Source organism: Epinephelus lanceolatus, chromosome 1 (assembly GCF_041903045.1).
Source record: "Epinephelus lanceolatus isolate andai-2023 chromosome 1, ASM4190304v1, whole genome shotgun sequence".
NCBI classification, from domain to species: Eukaryota; Metazoa; Chordata; class Actinopteri; order Perciformes; family Serranidae; genus Epinephelus; species Epinephelus lanceolatus.
Genome location: NC_135734.1, coordinates 17,772,863 through 17,792,699, shown reverse-complemented (window position 1 = coordinate 17,792,699; position 19,837 = coordinate 17,772,863). Strand labels below are relative to the sequence as shown.

Sequence of the window (19,837 nt, the reverse complement as noted above, 5' to 3'; positions counted from 1 at the left end):
TTGATGCATCTCCCTACAGAATAGCACATTTAGATTTCAGCCTGCATGCACATTTTTTCAGCCAAACATTCCTTAAACAAAGCAGCTAATGTTACTGTAGCAAGTTAGCGGAGTGAGATGCTCGGCCAAGCGAGTTTGTCCTATGTCCTTTTCTTATAACGGCATTGTTCCATATGCTCCATATGGTATGTGCTTTGTTTGTTGACGCGTATTCTCTCAGATATTTCAACACTTGGTATTTACTCAAGATTGAATAATGTTATCCTCATCGTCTGTTCCTTAGCTGCTTTTCATATCTACCTGCCACTGTTTGATAGTGACACAGATTTTCAAAATAAAGGTGTATCCCAAAGATGACGATATGGATTGATGTTTTTTACTTTGCATTGATGATATTGGATCATTGCCCATTGAATCAATACATTGATCATCATCGATGGATTGTCACTCCCTGAGTAAAAAGGGGGATTATATTCTTAGAGCTCCAGGAAATCCCAACGAAGTAACAGATTAATGTGTTTTAAGGTTTATCAGATGCCAAAACAAAAAAACCCTCAACAACACATAACACAATATTATAAAAATATTCTATGTTTCATCACGACAGTTCCATGGCAAACAATAGAAATACGTATATAGGTAATCAAGTAAACTAGGATTGTGCACTTGCAGATATTCAATTGGCCAAGAACATCAAGTTGTCAAAGGACATCAAGTTGCGGCAAAATTTGAATCTGATCCCTTTAAATGAATGAGAGCGCTGTGTTTTTTCATACATGGCTAAACTCAGTCTTAATGCAGCCTTAGAGTCTAAGGCCCTGCAGGCACCTCTGTGAGGCTACTTAGGCACAATAGTTCTTTTAGATAGATGCTACTGCCAGCATGCTAACTTGTTCAGTGAGACAATGCTAACATGCGCCTGCCTAGCATGTATAATGTTAACGTGTTTGAATGCTAGCATTTGTTAATTAGCTCTAAACACAAAGTACAACTGAGGCTGATGGGAATAACATCAGTTTTGCATATATTTGGTAATGGGCAAGTTGAAATTTTGACGTGGTGATGGTTAATTAACCACTGAAGTCATTAGGATTCATCCTCTGGGCACCATGAACATCTGTGCTACATTTCAAGGCAATCAATTCAATAGATGTCAAGATATTTCACAGAAAAAAATGTCAACCTCATAGTGTCGCAACAGGTAAAGCCAGGGGATCACCAAAGTCAGTCAGATTCATCCTCTGGGGAACATGAATGTCTACACAAACTTTAATGAGAATCCATCTAATAGCTGAGAAGATATTTCAGTCTGGACTAAAGTGGTTAACCAATTTACAGACTGACATTGCCATTCCCAGAGCTGCACTGCTAGCAAATATAGGTCTGTAATTACACAGCCTTTGTACAGAAACACCTTGAAATGTGTCTAATATGCTGCTTTTTTTCTGTTCCCAGGGGCTGGTAATAGAACGAACTGGGAGGAAGCCCCTCCTCATCTTTGGTTTCTCTGCCATGGCCGTGTTCTTCAGCCTACTCACAGTGTTCCTCACTTTCCAGGTAAGCCCTCTTCCTCCTCTTCACTGGCCTCATTCCAGACACACTGTAAGTGAAAAGGTGTCTCAATGCACCTAAGTGATTTGTACTGTGGCTCAATTATACTGTGAACAGACTGCTATCCGAATTCCCACTGATGAGGTTATTATACAGTAGATCACCTCTGCATGCATGTATAGTTCTAACATTATAAACCCTATGTTACGAGTCATTGGAAAGTGTTAATATCTTGCTTGATTAGCACTGATCAGCATAACATGACAACAAAATAAATTAATAAGGGCAATATGCATGCTTAAACAAAAGCAAAATAAAATGTAGGCTGTAGCTTTAAGTTATTAATTTCCCTGATACATTTGTTGTGATATTCCTGGTCAGAATCGAGTCATAACTTCTGCCAACATTATGATACCATACAATCTGTTTCGTTCTCTTATCCAGGACAGTCTGTCATGGATGCCCTACCTCAGTTACATCTGTATACTGGCTGTGATTGCATCCTTTTGCTCTGGCCCAGGTAAAATGACTGACCTAAATTACTGGCTGAGATATCTGCCTTGTCTTCTTCTCTTGCTTGATTTTTCATTTTCTGTCCTACAGTCCTTCTTGAGTGTTCCACTTCACTTGAAAATGCACTGAAAAGAGACTGAGTAAATAGCCTGCAGATTTTTATCAGCTTGTGTTATTCATATTTGGCTGTAATTTAGTGAAGTAGTGGTTGAATAATACATGTCAGTGACCCAACTCAGGCCCAGTCTACTACTAGCAAGGGACATGGAGCTGTATTTGTAGTTCTTTTTAGACTTAAACAATTGGAATGATCAGCCAACAAGTCACGTGGTAACAACTGACATAGGTTAGTGTGCTAAACAGGAGCCGCACAGTATATATAGTCATATCACAGCACTGCAGATGCACAGGTGACAGTGTGAGTGTGCACAGTGGGCCTCGGTGTGTGGTTGACTTTGAGTTTCAAGGTGAGGCTTTCGCTGTCATCAGACAGTACATCCTATCTGAATAATAATGTCTCCAGGGAGTGTTAACACAATAAAGTGCCTGAGTGTATCAGAATGAATTGACGATAGTGGAGTGGTACAAAGTGTGGCAAAATGAAGACTTCACCACCATCACATACAGAATACCCGAAGAAGCACCTCTGATTTTCCCAACTCTATAGGGACTGTGTTCTTTAATAAAAAGAAGAAAAATAAAATACTGAAACATCGACACATGCAACTGTAGGCTGCACAACGCTGCCACTGTCCCCTATTAATATGTAACACCAGCTTTTGATCGCTCAGTGCCTAGCTTTGATGTACCTCTGTGGTAATCGTTGAGGGAAGGGAGACCCGTTCTCGTTTATTTCCCCTGCACAATGATGATTTATAGCGTATTGTAAAAAATGAAGCCCCTCAGTGCTTTAGGATGGTGAATGACTGGGAGGGGAAGAGAAGAAAATTCACATGAGGCATGACCCCAGTGGTGCTTTGAGCTCGTGAGTGGATAAATGAGGAGCCATCATTCCTCTCAAGTCATTTTAACTATGGAAACAGTGGCCCAGATATCAAAGTTGGAGGAAACCACAAAGACAATGCAAAGAGATTCAGGGCAGTTTTTGTTTTTGAAATGATGAATTTAAAGGGGAAGTCACATATATTATGTCCACGGTTCTAAGGGAAGTTTGTGAACATGAGCTACTCTTTATCAAACCCAGAAACCAGAGTCTCAGACTTGTGATTGTCATCAAGTATAAAATCTGGAGCTGCCTCATAAACAGTGAATAGGAGATTGATTTTGTGGACCCAATGAATGTTTGTGTTCTTTTTTTTTTTTTTTTTTTATACCCAGATGAGTTCTGAGACACAACATTTACCCATATAGACCAAATCACGCCAACACCAACAATCACTTAAGGGTAGGCAATCAACTGATTTCCATTCCAGAGATATGTGAATTTGGCAAACATCTTTATATCTGGTGTCAATTTCAGCCATAACTTTAACATTTAAAGATATATATTCAAACATGGTTGTCCAACCTAAGTGACGTTTCTGCTGTGCTTACTTAATGGACTGTGTTGCTAGTGTCTTTGATAAACCAAATTTATGTAGCACAGAAGCTTAGCAAAGTACTGCCGTGGACACAGGCTGAAGCAAAATGTATCTTAGCCACATGAAACAATCAATATCAGTATAAGTGTTCGCTATATTTGAAATATTTTCACCACTTAACCTTACGAACTAACTGATTGAGGCAGCAGTAGACCAGCAGCTCCCCAGAGAACTTCAGTTCCTCATTGAAAGGGCCGTCTGACAGCAAAGTAAAGCAGTGAAAATATTCTGAATATAGTGTACACTAAACTGATATTGATTTTTTTAAGGTGAACCTTTTTTTATGTGTACTCTGCACTGTTTCATCTTTTGAAGATGACGTAGTTTTTTTTTTTACATAGCACTGTGATTCGGTCTTAACTCAGAACATTCCTTTGGATACACTCAGTGACATAACATCTTTCCAAAGTCATTGTCAGCAGCAGCTTCATTTATTTTGACTTTATACCCTATGACATCACAAATGTGATTTTTGTCACTCTAGTTTTTGGATTTCGGTGATGAAGGCTTGTGATAGTGCTTAGTTATACAGTTAGACACTGAATATATTTTATATCTTTTATCTGTAAAGTGTAAGTTTTTATGACATATTTTGTTATACATAATAACTTTGTATTGTCATCTGCCTGTGCACCCTGTAGGTGTTATGACTACATGTTTGCTTACCTACAAATAACCAGAGAGATAATACACTGTCAGTATTGTATGAGGTTAGTCATCTTGTGATAGAGATCTCTGTAAACAACTAATGACCTGTAACAATGTTTAGAGAAGGCAGTTTCACTTTCTAATTGCCAGTAAATCCCACGATTATCTAATTGTATTCAGAGAGGGCAATATGTGAATAATCACTCTGGTTTGTAACACTCAATAAATATGTTTATCTTGCTTTCACTTGAAGAGGACAGCTACAGTAAGTTTTCAGCGTGTAATTCCGAACCATTTCTATAATTTGAACAGTTATTTTTAATAACTATTGTCATATCTTTCTTCCCTCCTTTCCTGCCTTTTTAAAACTCTCCAGCAAGCCATAAAACCCATTTTAACTCATTGTAAGCGATGACATGAATATGTTTCCACAACACCTGCACGGTTAATTTTTATAGCCTACTTTGCTGCGTGACCTTCTGCTAATTCGTTAAACTATTTTGCACATGTCTGCACAAGCTACCACTTCTAAAACCTGCACCGCTCGATTTTATATATTTATATATTTTGTTATATTTATCTCTGCCAGGAGGAAGCCTGGAGGGGCTCATGCGTTTGGTTTGGTGTGTGTGTGTGAGTGTGGATGTGTGTGTGCAAGTGTGTGTATTTGTCTGTCTGCAGATAATCTCCCAAACTACTGGACCAATCACCTTCATATTTTCTATGCACATGCATGACTGTGTACTTAAGGATGTCTCATGGTTGCGGTGATTCATTGTCATTGAAAAACCTGTTTTATTGACTGTTTTATGCCGTCATTGACCGTGTTACTTCTCACTCCTCTTAACCAGCCTGTTGGGGCTGCAAGTTTTTTGAAAATCAATCTGGTTTTAAAAAAAAACAAAAAAAAACCCCAAGCCTTACTGTTTCATGCAGGCCACATTTTGGCCTTTGTCGTGGCTCAAAACTGGCATCCATAGAAGAGTTTGGTGTCGTTTTGAATCAGAACATCTCCAGATTAATTCCATACCCGATATGTTATGCACCACTAAAGTTAGGCACAACATGAGATGAATATCATTCATTTGTTTTTGTTATCTTTGCTGCCATCTTGACTGTAAAGGAGCTGGGAACAATTCCATGAGGAGCTGTGCTGCGCTCCAGCTACTATGGCTATGACCCAGTTTTGTTCCGTCCGCCATATGGCATAATACCACACTAGGAGCGTTTCAGTAGCGGAAGGTTTAGCTTGCACAATGTTGCCGAATTGTAGATTTTGTTGATGTGGTCATTTTTCTTTGATATTTGTGCTTTTACCCCACATAGGTAAGCAGGCTATATACAGTAGTTACATGGTCTCTTTTTGTCTGTTTTAGTTGAGTTATGTTCTACTTAGTTGTACTGTAGCCTACAGACAAGGTTAATGCAATTAAGAGTCAAGTAATGAAGGACAATCAAAGGTTCATGGCACTGTTTTATTATTAAAATACATTTCTTCATGGGCTATCTTTATTTCACATTCAGTGTCTGTTAGCAGAAGAAATCGATTCACTCTGTGCAATGTGCTGCAGCTCTGTCAAAAACAGACAAAGCGTGTTTTTTTTTAATGATCTTCTATGATCTTCCTGCTGCAGGTCTGCTGCACTTAGAATTGCCTAGAGTGGCTGTGAACAGCTCAGGCGACTGCCTGGCAGAGATCTGCACTCTACTAAGTGCAGTTTTCTACTTTTATATATGTTATTTTGTATTAATGTTTCTTCACAATTCTTGCTTTTATTTTTTATTTAACTTTCTCTCACTATCTTTATTTTATGCCCCAATACTCCCAGTGTTTCCTCCGCTGTGAAACACTGCCCTTGTAATCGGCTCATATCCAAACAGCTGAATCTTTAGCTTCTCTATATAGATGAGAGTCTTGTTTGCTGGACCATACAGCAATGTGACAACACAGACAATCCAGCAAACAAGACTCTCTATAGACTATAGACTAGATTATAGAGGAGAATCTTGTTTGCTGGATTGTCTGTGTTGTCACATTGCTGTATGGTCCCATCAGTTTCTGTTACCCACATCCCAGCTTTGACTACCTGTTGAAGGTGTCCTGTCAGTCCGCCTACCTATCAATACACTGGCTATTGAACAAAGCACATTGCCATTGTATCTACATTTATTGCCCAATTGTGGCAACATTTGTAGAACAATACCAAGAGAACATAAAATGACATCATGATCTACAGTGGAAGTAAACAGAGCAGGTATACTTTGTGCTTAAAAAAATCATAATGAAATCTGAATCATATATGTTTTTGTTTTATTTAGTATTGTGCCCTATAGATCTATACCTATACTTTGTGTTGGGGTGGTTTTCTCATGTGGTATCACCTGCTCTGATAAGTGTAGGATTCTAGTGGCTTGGATTGTATGTGATTTCACCAACTCTGTGCACCAGATGACGCCTCTCCAAAACAAGTAGAAGGTACATAATATTTGTTTGCCTGTTGGATACAGCTGTCGTGACCAGTAGTGCCATTGCCAAATTTGTGCACTGCCAGCACAGCACTGGGCAGGGTGGCAACAGTATGTTCCATTAGAGCCTCTATAAAACTCAAGCAATTCAAATGCATCGGAGGAGGATGACAATTTACCACCCTGAAAGTAGAGGCCACAGTTTGTGTTTGTGTGTGTGTGTGGCTGCAGCACAGCCAATTTAAAACGTGCCTATCAGCTGCTAGTACCATAAATTAGAATATCTTAGCAAACTAGATGGCTAGATTTGGATAAATGGTTCTGTTTACATGATGCTCACATGGATGAGTACACTGTGTACCTATGTACAATAGGTGTTACCTTTTCTGTATAGTCATGTTTGCTCTGAATCTGGCCTTGTCCACTGTATGTCATGCATTACTGACCTATGTGAGATCTGCTTTCATCAAGCACCCTTCATTTCATCCTGTGAGGCTTCACACTGAGATAAATTAGGTGTTAGATCAAGGTGGTGGGTCTTTATCGGCTTCTCTGACAACAGTGTTCCAGAAATGAATGTCTAAAGGACAAACAGACAATTTGGCATCCGTTTTAATTTCTTCTCTGCGTCTGAGGTCCCTCTTTTGAAGAGGAATGGTGATGTTTCTGTTTTTCTCCTTCAAACCAATTTAGCGGGCGCAGTACAGGTGTTTGGATTTGTGACTGGCCGCTTCGTCGCCTGCCAAGATGATTATACAGTGAAAATAGTTCAATTAAAATCTTGATGTTGAAAAGTCTAATTTACTGCAAGTCACTGCTCTCTGCAGCAGTCAGGTCTGCAGCAAAGATTGGGAACTTGTTCTGAGTTGTGTGACTGTGTTGCGCATTTGAATCAGCCATTGTAAAAGTGGGGAAAAAAGCACCAGCTTGTGTTTGGGTGTTAGCATGTGGTGTGCTCGCTTATGATCAAAGCTTCTTCACACTGTTCCACTTCCTCAGTTCACCATTCTTGAAAGTGTATGCCATGCTGGGTGTGAGCAGCTGTAAAACACCTGTCCTCTTTGAAATCTCACATTTTGACACAGCCGATGTCTTCCACCTTCTGTCAGAGCTGCCACGTCTGATTAAAATCTATGCATACCTGCTCTGCCTACATATCTTACATACACATTACTTGTATGCTTTTCCCTTCCAATATAGACCTACATGCAATAAATGACAGGTGATGAGTTTTATTGCTCCCAGTAGTAACAGTTACAGTTTTGTCTGTGTGGGGTTTTTTTGTTTGTTTTTTTTACATATGAAACCCTTTTTCAGGCATTTGATAACTGGTTATCACAAACACTCGGGGGGACTTGACTAAGGTTGTGTATTAGCAAAAACCTGGCAATGAGATAGGCTACATTTCACGATTTTGGATTACACTTCAATATATTGCGATGTATTGGTCATGAATTTTGACCAATTTATCAGTTGAAAATGTATATTGAATATATCATACTGGCACTACAGTGGGAGATGATGAAACAGCAGAGTGCTGCTGCACAGGCTGGGCAGTTTCATGATGTTGCTTCAGGGAGATGAGAGCCCCTAACAAAATAATAACCCAGAGGCAGAGGCGAGGACACCTACATGGGAATGATCATTTCAACATCTGCCTGGTTATTTGGACAAGCTAACACAGCAGGAGCCGCCATCATCTAACACAGAGCTGTTATAAAGTCCCAACAGACTCACACCGACACAGACACAGCTCCACTCTGTTGTCAGTGTGATGGGTAATGGGAAACATGTTGTTAACAAATAGCCCAGTTGATGTGTGTGTGCAGAACGGGTGAATTCTCAATGTCCTCAGTGCGTAGCTCACACTCCCACTGCAGTAGAGTACTAATAGAGAGTGAGAGGGCAAGGAGGTGCTGGGTGAAGCAATACACTAAGCACAGCTCTACAATGACATAAGATTTCACCTATTTTGAATATTAAAAAAACAACAAAAGTCATGTTCTAGACTCTTGTGTGCTTTCATCTGCTTGCCGTGTAATGTTAGTACCATTAGAAGGTCTGTGGGATGAGGTCGCTTTTAACATCAATTGTTGAAACGTGAAAAGTTGTGGGGAAAAAGCGCTTTTTATTTGTTTTGTGTGGTTCTCCAATATGAGTTTCAATTTCCTGACAATAATTTCTGCCTGCAGGCTCATCCAACCCTTCTATGTAATCACTTTCCACTATATCCATTTCACGCAGTATATGGATTTATCACTTTCTGCCCTCCATCTCACTTTTGTACATCATAATAGTCACGTGATTGCAAACAAGCTATCTGCAATACTGTAAGCAGGGTGCCATAATGTGATTTTTTAAAATCTAATTTTAGGAAAACTCACTGTTAGCGGTATGTCCTTTATGTGCCTGCTCTTTCTATTTACTCTTGTGAAATGTTATGTTGGAGTGAAAGAGTCGAATGGCTGAAGATAGACTACAGCCCTGAAGCATCTAGCTGAGATTTAAACACAACACAAAATGAACCACAGCCTTGACTCTTTGGATGGAAACCATCAATTAAAAATTGATGCATTGTTACTGTTAAAATATCTCAAAGTGTATGGATATTTTCTTACTCCTCTTGACTTGACACCCTGTCACCTGCTGCGGTTACATTCCTGGTGCACACAAAGCCACACACAACTGTTGTGTGCCTTTTGAAAATCAAAGATAACACTCTCCAGTTGTGGATGATGAAATGTGTGGGTCAATTTTTCTGGTTCATTCCCTGAGAACACACCTAGATTATTATGTTACTATCTTCACATGCTCCTAACACACATCTGTGGTATCACAGCATTATTATCATTTTTACCGAATGCAGTGTTTGATATTTTTCTACAAAATCATATATTACAGTAGTGGAATTAGACAAAAAAATTGCCTCAGGCTGGGCGAGCTCTGCTAAAGGCCTCTGCACCTGAGGGTAATATCACGGGCGGTCACAGCAGTCACTCGATGATGGATGATACTGGAACCCTGGGAGTGTGGGCAAAGCACTCAGATGGTAGAGCTGCTATTATGAGGCAAACTGACAGACTGGCTTGGATTATAGTGGAGTAAAATGCAACAAGATGCGAGGCAAAATGGAAAATAGACAACTCATAAAACTGCACACTGAAATGTTTAATGGAATCCATAAGTCATGAGAAATTATTTTTTCCAGCAGCAATGTGATGGACGTTTTGAATTACAGTTTGTCAGATGGGCTGTTTGCTGTTTGAGATCATGATTAGGTGGAATAATGGTGAGAGCGAGCCCTATAAAATCCATCTACAGTACAGGCCAAAAGTTTGGACACACCTTCTCATTCAATGCGTTTTCTTTATTTTCATGACTATTTACATTGTAGATTCTCACTGAAGGCATCAAAACTATGAATGAACACATGTGGAGTTATGTACTTAACAAAAAAAGGTGAAATAACTGAAAACATGTTTTATATTCTACTTTCTTCAAAATAGCCACCCTTTGCTCTGATTACTGCTTTGCACACTCTTGGCATTCTCTCGATGAGCTTCAAGAGGTAGTCACCTGAAATGGTTTCCACTTCACAGGTGTGCCTTATCAGGGTTAATTAGTGGAATTTCTTGCTTTATCAATGGGGTTGGGACCATCAGTTGTGTTGTGCAGAAGTCAGGTTAATACACAGCCGACAGCCCTATTGGACAACTGTTAAAATTCATATTATGGCAAGAACCAATCAGCTAACTAAAGAAAAACCAGTGGCCATCATTACTTTAAGAAATGAAGGTCAGTCAGTCCGGAAAATTGCAAAAACTTTAAATGTGTCCCCAAGTGGAGTCGCAAAAACCATCAAGCGCTACAACGAAACTGGCACACATGAGGACCGACCCAGGAAAGGAAGACCAAGAGTCACCTCTGCTTCTGAGGATAAGTTCATCCGAGTCACCAGCCTCAGAAATGGCAAGTTAACAGCAGCTCAGATCAGAGACCAGATGAATGCCACACAGAGTTCTAGCAGCAGACCCATCTCTAGAACAACTGTTAAGAGGAGACTGCGCGAATCAGACCTTCATGGTCAAATAGCTGCTAGGAAACCACTGCTAAGGAGAGGCAACAAGCAGAAGAGATTTGTTTGGACCAAGAAACACAAGGAATGGACATTAGACCAGTGGAAATCTGTGCTTTGGTCTGATGAGTCCAAATTTGAGATCTTTGGTTCCAACCGCCGTGTCTTTGTGAGACGCAGAAAAGGTGAACGGATGGATTCCACATGCCTGGTTCCCACTGTGAAGCATGGAGGAGGAGGTGTGATGGTGTGGGGGTGTTTTGCTGGTGACACTGTTGGGGATTTATTCAAAATTGAAGGCACACTGAACCAGCATGGCTACCACAGCATCCTGCAGCGACATGCCATCCCATCCGGTTTGCGTTTAGTTGGACCATCATTTATTTTTCAACAGGACAATGACCCCAAACACACCTCCAGGCTGTGTAAGGGCTATTTGACCAAGAAGGAGAGTGATGGAGTGCTGCGGTAGATGACCTGGCCTCCACAGTCACCGGACCTGAACCCAATCCAGATGGTTTGGGGTGAGCTGGACCGCAGAGTGAAGGCAAAGGGGCCAACAAGTGCTAAACACCTCTGGGAACTCCTTCAAGACTGTTGGAAAACCATTTCAGGTGACTACCTCTTGAAGCTCATCGAGAGAATGCCAAGAGTGTGCAAAGCAGTAAATCAGAGCAAAGGGTGGCTATTTTGAAGAAACTAGAGTATAAAACATGTTTTCAGTTATTTCACCTTTTTTTGTTAAGTACATAACTCCACATGTGTTCATTCATAGTTTTGATGCCTTCAGTGAGAATCTACAATGTAAATAGTCATGAAAATAAAGAAAACGCATTGAATGAGAAGGTGTGTCCAAACTTTTGGCCTGTACTGTATATATAGCAGCACTACAACAAATCACTTAAGGCAGATAAAAACCATGTATCACAGGGTCAGCTAGTAAAAAAGTAAAGGATAAAGCTGTGTTATTTTACGTTTTTATTATCAACAAAACCAACAATATATAGTATCTTATTGCAGATGCTATTTATGGAGCCTCATTCCTCTGTACAATCGAAGTCCACTCTTAAAGGAGCTATACATAAGAAATATAAAGCAAATAGTCGTAAAATCCTCCTAACATGTCACAGAGACTAAGGAATAATGTTCATATAACATACTGATCTCACCGACAACAATAGTACAGCCAGAATATTCGCATTTTAAAAAAAAATTTACGGTCCGCAAATCATGTTTATGTTTTGAATTTGTGTTTTGGCCTGTTGAGCCACCCACCGCCGTCTACCAGTCACACAGTCAGTAGAGTCTCAGCATCAGTTACAGTTACGACTGAGCTACAGCAACACAGCAAGCAGCATTAGCAGTGTTCCGGTACATAGCATTAGCAGCCAGCTCCTCCTCAGCTGTATCCTGGCAGCAGCGTTAGCAGTGTCCCGGTACATAGCATTAGCAGCCAGCTCCTCCTCAGCTGTATCCCGGCAGCAGCGTTAGCAGTGTCCCGGTACATAGCATTAGCAGCCGGCTCCTCCTCAGCTGTATCCCAGCAGCAGCGTTAGCAGTGTCCCGGTACATAGCATTAGCAGCCAGCTCCTCCTCAGCTGTATCCCGGCAGCAGTGTTAGCAGTGTCCCGGTACATAGCATTAGCAGCCGGCTCCTCCTCAGCTGTATCCCAGCAGCAGCGTTAGCAGCAGAGAAGCTGGACTTGCTCGAACGGTCCGCTGGAAAACCGAAGATCAAGGACGTGGCGATGCGGCCCTCCCATGGCAGCCGCCCGTGGGCAAACAAATCAGTCTCCAGCGTGCCGCTGTCCAGCAACCTCAAATCTGTAGGGGAGGAGGCGGCGGACACGACTCGCGGCAGTATTTTGAATTTGAGTGCAGTAACCGTTTTGGCCACATTCTTACATACAGCGCCATAATAATAGAGGAATACAACCCTGTCTCCCAGATATTACGTTTGTAAATATATGTTGTTACGTTGATGTGGCAATGTACTGTAATTGCTGACTGGATTATGCTCAGAGACAACATTTCTGTCAGGCAGTGAAACACTATATTCATGCACCACATAGGCTTTGGAGGGAGATGGTTGCAGAGAATGGCAGGTGTTAATAGTGCAGGACTGAATGCTTTAAGAGGTCCTTGATCCAGCCGGTTAAAAATAAATAGTCACTTAGGGACTCAGGGGCTTTTTAAGATTGCCAAATATGGTGGAAAACAACTTAAATTCCTTGTCAGTGAACATTTTGCTGATACAGTTAGTATTGATTAGTAATTGCCAACATTTCCTAATTATATTAATAGCAATTGTACCTCTCTCTGCATTACGTTTCCCTCAAAGTGGATTTGCTGCTTAATTAGTTGTATATGAAGGTAATTTCTAGGAGACAGGGCTGAGCGATACTAAAGCAATGTAAAAACACTTTAAAGCCATTTCACTGAATTGAGTGACATTTTCCTTGAGTATGATGCAGTCCTAGCGTTAATTTAGAATTAACTATATTAGCTATACTCACTGTAATGAAGGTATATGGTACCAAAATTATGGTATATGGCTCTTTGATGTGTTTTCCAAGAGTTTTTGGATGACTCTGGGTCCCAGCATTATCCTTGAGGAAAACAGCTATATTGTCGGTTTGACGACTGCAAGTTTTTTTTTAATGATTTTTAGTGATTTGGAAAAGGTTTCACCCAATAGGTGCATATTTAGTTTGAAATACAGAATAAAGGAGCGTATAAACTTTTCAAGTTTTACTCAAACAGTTCCATTTGAGCTTCAACAAGACAAATACACAATATATTAATGCTGTATTTTTATCCATGTGAACAGCAGAAAAGTAGATCATGCCGCTGGAGTGCTTTGAGAAATGTCTTTCCACATTGGAATCTGTTGTAAGTAACATGAAATCAGCCTATAGAGAATGAGTTATTGATCGTCAACATATAGTTTGAGTGGAAAAATGTCACCCTGAACATTCAGTTAAAAGTCACTGTCATAGTTCTTCTGCTACAGCAGCAGTGAACTTTTTGCCTTAGCTGAAGTAACATTAATTAATGCCCTTTTACTAATGCCCTTTTACACAGCTGATACATCTTCTCACATTTTTCTCTCAGGCCTCCAAACTACAGTACCGTATGTGTTGTTTTTGACATGCAGCACACTTTTAATTGGCACTGGAAGCTGATGGAGCCACGGGTGAGGAGTCTTTGGCAGATCTTTCACAGACAGATATTCAGATGGTTTGAGTCAGATGATTGACAAGTTCAACTGCCGTAAGCTGAGACAGATCTATTCTTCTGCCACACACCAGAACTAGTGAGGAGTACCCATAGTGCAGATAAGTGTAGTCAAGGTTAATTGGGTCTTTTTACTGCTGGAGGCTGTGAGTCACTGTATAGGTTATAAGCTAACCATTTGTTCAGCTGTCACTATAGAGACAGCCATGCGAATGGTATGGAGGTCATACTTTGGCAAAGTTACGTTGAAGTTGCATAATAGTTTCTTTTTTGTATTTCAATTTTCTTAAAGCTGCAGTTGGCAACTTTTATGAAAACAAATTTTGTTATAATTGCTTAAACTGTTTCTCTGAAAGGAGTACACGAGACAGATAATCAGTAAAACAAGGCTGGGTCAAACCCTAGAATATGGCACGACCGGGTGTGAAATGCTAGAGGGCTTATAATTTAAAATGAGAACTTTAATTTGAAACTTGAAGCGGCAGCATATACTCAGTCACTGAATTTCAACGTGACTTTACAGCATAGTCTCTTTACACATCCATATACTGGCCCTGTTTTTGCGGTGCAGCCCAAAAATTAATGTAGATACATGTTAAAAATGAAAAACATTACACACTTAGACACAGTCATACAGCAGAAAGGACCTGCATTCTCTGGAGCTTTACCCACCAATCTTTTCACACATCCCTCCTCTCCTCAGCTCCAGATGGGGATGTACGTCCCAGCGTTAATGGTCAAGTTCCACTGATAACAATAGTCCATCATTATCAAAAGGAGAATTTTGTCATTGCGTGGGCACCTGTTCCAACTTAATAACATGTAATATTCACCTCTGTTTCAATCAGTGGCTTATTTCCACTCTCTCCTCATAATGATGGCGTCACCCGTTCTGACATTGTAACAATGCACAGTAGTCAATAACATCTGAATAAATAAAATAGACTGATGTGATGGTCCTCTCTTTCCTCCATCCAAAACTGCCATTTTGACCATAGTTGGCTAGTTAGCCAGCCTGTTAATTCCACTGTGCTATAATGCCACAGTGTTCACAGGAAAGAAGAATACACGACGGTCAGAGTCCACAGCTCTGTGAGCGTGTCAGCGCCTATTCATGTTGTATGAGCAATGGCCAATGGGGAAACATCAACACTCACGTCATCAGTCACTCTGACTATTGCTGTAACTTCATCACTGACGAAGTCACTCACTCACTGGGTCCGCTCCATTTCATTGCGTCGGTGAACCACTTAACACGCCATGGCGAGAGCTGGGAGAGCTGTTTAAATGGAGTGTAATCTGTCAGCCAATGGCATGAACCGTGTAATTGTCGGCTGACAAAACTAACAATAATGTCTGCCTACAGGGCTCGGTAGTTTTCCTAGTTGACAAATAATTGCCTGCATGGACAGTGATGGTAACAAAATGAATGACATCCCTCAGTTGTCTGTCTTATCAGTCTCCCTCGACTTGTTCGTGTTTGTATGGGCAAAGTAGTCGTGGTGACGTAAACAGCGGATCTGCCGGCTACGATAATTGTCAAATGGTGTGCAGACCCCACCTACTTAACGCAGACATACGCCGGCGTAGTAATGGTGTAGACCCACTTTCGTGTCAATAGGGCTGGCCTCACAGCGGTGGTCTCTCCTCCTCTTAAAGGCATTTGCTGATCTACTTTCCATGAATGAAAGAGCCAAGGAGTGTTTTCCAAAGATCTTATACGATGTTGTTTAGAAAGCTAACATTTAAAATGATTTAGACCACAAAACCAGTTGCAATTTACAACAAAGAAACTGTCATAGGTTCAAAACTCAAAGGTTCCTGGCTCTTTTTTCTCTTCTTGGAGCAGGCTGACACTGTCATCTCATTAACTAGAAAATGTTGATTCTCTCTTTCTGACTCTGCTGTCGAGTGTGTGGTTTTCTTCCATCTTGTCAAAACAGAGAAACAACCCTCTCCCGAGCCAATGTGCAACCCTTGTAATGCTGGTGCCTATATATGAAAAACTAACAAGACCAGATGAACTAACAAGAGCAGATTCGGCCTTGTTTCTGCCTTCTGCATGGAGAGCGGGATGACAGTTGGCATTTTGATAAGCCTTGTATACATTTTAACAGCTGGAGCTGTTGCTGTATAAGGAAGCACACTGACAGAGGTCATTAAATGTTAACCTCCTGAGAAGGGAGAAGCGGTGGAGAAATATTTTCCTATTGGATTACCTATAGTCCTCAGAGAGCTGTCCCTTATATCCTTTCCATAAGTAAAAACATGTAGTTTCAACACAGAGCAGATTGTCACTGTTCCCATGAGGGGCAGCAGAGACCGGCACTTCCCTTAAAATGCAATGATGTGATCATTAGTTTGAGATGAGCAGCTTGTCCCTGATGTTTCTTTAAGTGGCTGTGACATACTGTATGTGACCATTTAAAAGTAAACAACTTTAATTTAATGTCTTTGACAGTGAGGATGTGACGACAAACACCTGCGGCCTGATCCCTCCATATGTTCAGTTTTACTTTAATTACTGAGGAACAACAGCTCAATTTTGCTTTCCTTGTTGTCATTTTGTTCCAGAGATTTTCAAGATGCGGGCATTAGTTTTCCTAATGTGATATGTCTGTGGCAGTGGTATAATGCAACTCACAATAATTAACATCCTGTGAATGTTCTTCCCATTTACAAGGTGATAGGGTGTCATCACCATATGTGGAGTCGATGCAGTTAAAAACAGCTGCCTCTGAACGTGTTACACACCCAGTGTGGGTTTCAGTAAAATGTTTGTGTGCCAATTTATCCACAAATTATAATTATTTTATGAAGAGGTTCTATTTGATTTATGCTGTATGCAGTGTTATTCTGTAGTTGCTATCTCATTGAGGGAAACAATATTCTCGGCTTGTGTCTCACTCAACATTTGGTGCAGCTACATCATACTTTATGGTCCTGCAGCTTTGGATGACAGCAGTGACTCAGCTGTAGCAGCAGTAGCTAGTTGTTGCTCCACAGTGTGAATTTCTTTGATTTAAATTTCAGCCCTGGGGCATTGGTGGCTTAGTGGTAGAGCAGGCGCCCCATCCACAAGGCTGTTGCTGCAGCGGCCTGGGTTCAGCTTGTGGCCCTTTGCTGCATGTCATCCCCTCTCTCTCTCCCCCCTTTACACTCAACTGTCCTGTTCATTGAAGGCAAAAAATGTCCAAAACAAATCTTTAAAAAAAAATTAAAATTTCAGCCCTTGTGCATAGCTTTATTTTCTCCTCTCTATTATAACAGGCAAGCGGGGCTGCACTGATGGGGGCATGTTGTTTAAGGTATAGGTGAGAGACTGGAATCCTGTCTGCAACTTTATAATACTCACAGACAGGATTTCACAAATTTGGAAAGTTCTCACAGTGGCAGCTTTTATGTTATGGCATAACAATTGTGAGGTAAACAAATGTGATTTTTCTGCATTAGGCTGTATTAGTAGGTCTGACTTCATCTTTGGGTGTTTAATTTAGTTTAGTTAATTGGAATCCCAGCCCAACACATAAATAATACAATATAACAAACATCTATGTACATTATTAACATTCAAACGCCACTTTACATACAAAAAAGGGCAAAAAAACAACAAAAACTGAATCACATATCAAGTGTTAAGACACTTGGAACAAAACCCGCAAGCAAGATTACATAACTTACATAATTTTATTACATCTACTATTTGTTCATATAGTTAATTGCATAAGGTACTTTAAGTGCTTTCCTGAAAGTGACTGTGTTTTTTTATTCTAATAATGCGATTTGGTAATGACTTCCATCCTGTAATGGCGCCGTAAATTGCAGAAGATTTAAGGGAGATTTGTTCTTTGTCTAGGCGGTAATAGATATCCTGACCTGGTCTGTTTTGTCTGATACTTACTGTATATATTCGGGGCGGCAGTAGCTCAATCCATAGGGACTTGGGTTGGGAACCGGAGGGTTTGTGCATGTGTGTGTTCGGACCTGTGTGTAATTGACAAACGGAGTAAAAAACTGAATTTCCCCTCGGGGATTAATAAAGTATATAAAAAAATTTTTTTAAAAATTATTCACTACAGATGTACACTACTTGGTCAATGAAATACTAATTCCAGAAAACTCTATTGCAGTATGTCCTCTACAGAAAGCCATGAAAGATTGCGGTGCATCTGAGAAACATTTGTGCACATTGTCAATACAAAACAGTGGTCCTAGGTCACACTTTAGACAAGTCCACAGACTGATGATATACATGACATTGAGTAATGGCCAGAAAAGTGTTTTATGCAGAACACTATGATGTCACAGTGAAGTTGGAGTTTTGCTGACCAAAGGCAGCCCAACTTTTAACAGTGTCAGAGATTTGGGACCCAACACTCGCAATGTGACTGCTGCTACGACCTACATCCACAAACACATCCACAAATAAGAATGCAGCATGAAATGAAGTAGAATACATTGGCTGACACAACATGTCAGAAGTGCTATTTTTGAATACAGTTTGAGAAAAAACAAAACAAACCTAGACATAATATATAGAGTGCAATGAAGTCTGCAAAAGGAGGTCGGTCAGGGTGGTGAATGGTTCATGGTAATACAGGACTTTCACCCAGGAGACCAAGTCGTCCCATGTGAAACCAAGAGGCAACGTAGAGTTATTTTGATCATGTGGCCTAAGTCACTTGACATATGTCACATAACTTACTTAGTAAGCCAAACCATGATGATTTTTCTAAACCTAACCACGTAGTCTCTGCGTCTACCTAATAAAAGTGAAGTGAAACCTAACGACACTGCTCCCAATGCCATCAGGCAATAGTGTAGGAGGGCCCTTCTAACCCACATCTATGACGCTGATAATCACTAATAATGGCAATTTGATCGAGTGGTAACATTCAAAATGGGAGAACGATGGAGGTAAAGTGAAACATAAATGCAGCTTCCTCTGCTTTCATATGCTTATTTTTATTTACATCATAGGGCTACAATTCACCACACATTCATTACACAAGTCTGATATAGATTAAGATTGTATTAGACGCATCTCACACAGTGAGACATGTATTAAACATGCATAATCTCTGTTGTCCTACAGTCTAAAGGCAACTTAAGACATGCAACGTGCGATTCTGTATGCTGTCCATAAACATGAGTGTTACTATGTCTGTATGCGTGAGTGTGTGATAAGACAGCTCTGTCAGCAGTGCAAAGCTTGTGTGGAGAAAGGTCTGGTAATGTAAAAGTAACACCACAGACACTCAGCACAGGCGTCCTCGCTCATCAAGGTACTTTCAGATAATGATCGTAATGTGTAATTGGTGTGTGCTCATTTCACAGCTCAAAAATGATGTTGATAAATCCTGGTGACTCACTTGTCACATAAAACAGAGATTAGAGTGTTGCCTCGCACGAAAGTAAACATTTCACACCCATGCCACCACCCCTCGCACTAAACACCTAAATCTGTGTGCTGTTTGGTTTGTCATGTCACTTCAAGAAGTCTGTGCAGTTTTTCCGTTATATATCAAATTGATTTCCCAGCTTGACAAAAGCTCATATCCTCTCTGCTTTGTGTATGACAGAAACTCATCTCTCTTCCTTAGTTTTCCTTCTTGTCTCACTCCTTTTATGATGACTTTTATGATCTAAAAAGTGTGCATTTCTGTTCCTCAGTGAGAGAACGAGGGATCAGTGGAAGCTGATACTGAACAGCCCCACAGTGCCCAAAAAAAGTATTGTCACATTT

The 19,837-nt window shown here is 40.5% G+C and overlaps 1 protein-coding gene across 3 annotated transcripts in view; it reads left to right on the top strand.

Annotated features, from left to right (window-relative positions):
- Positions 1 to 19,837, top strand: part of slc2a9l2 (solute carrier family 2 member 9, like 2) — a 172,563-nt gene that overhangs the window by 100,350 nt on the left and 52,376 nt on the right. For all 3 annotated transcript variants that reach the window (XM_033626739.2, XM_033626738.2, XM_033626737.2), the window contains exons 10-11: positions 1,456 to 1,557; positions 1,996 to 2,071. In XM_033626739.2, coding sequence (XP_033482630.1) covers positions 1,456 to 1,557; positions 1,996 to 2,071 — 178 coding nt within the window. The remainder of the gene's footprint in view (positions 1 to 1,455; positions 1,558 to 1,995; positions 2,072 to 19,837) is intronic.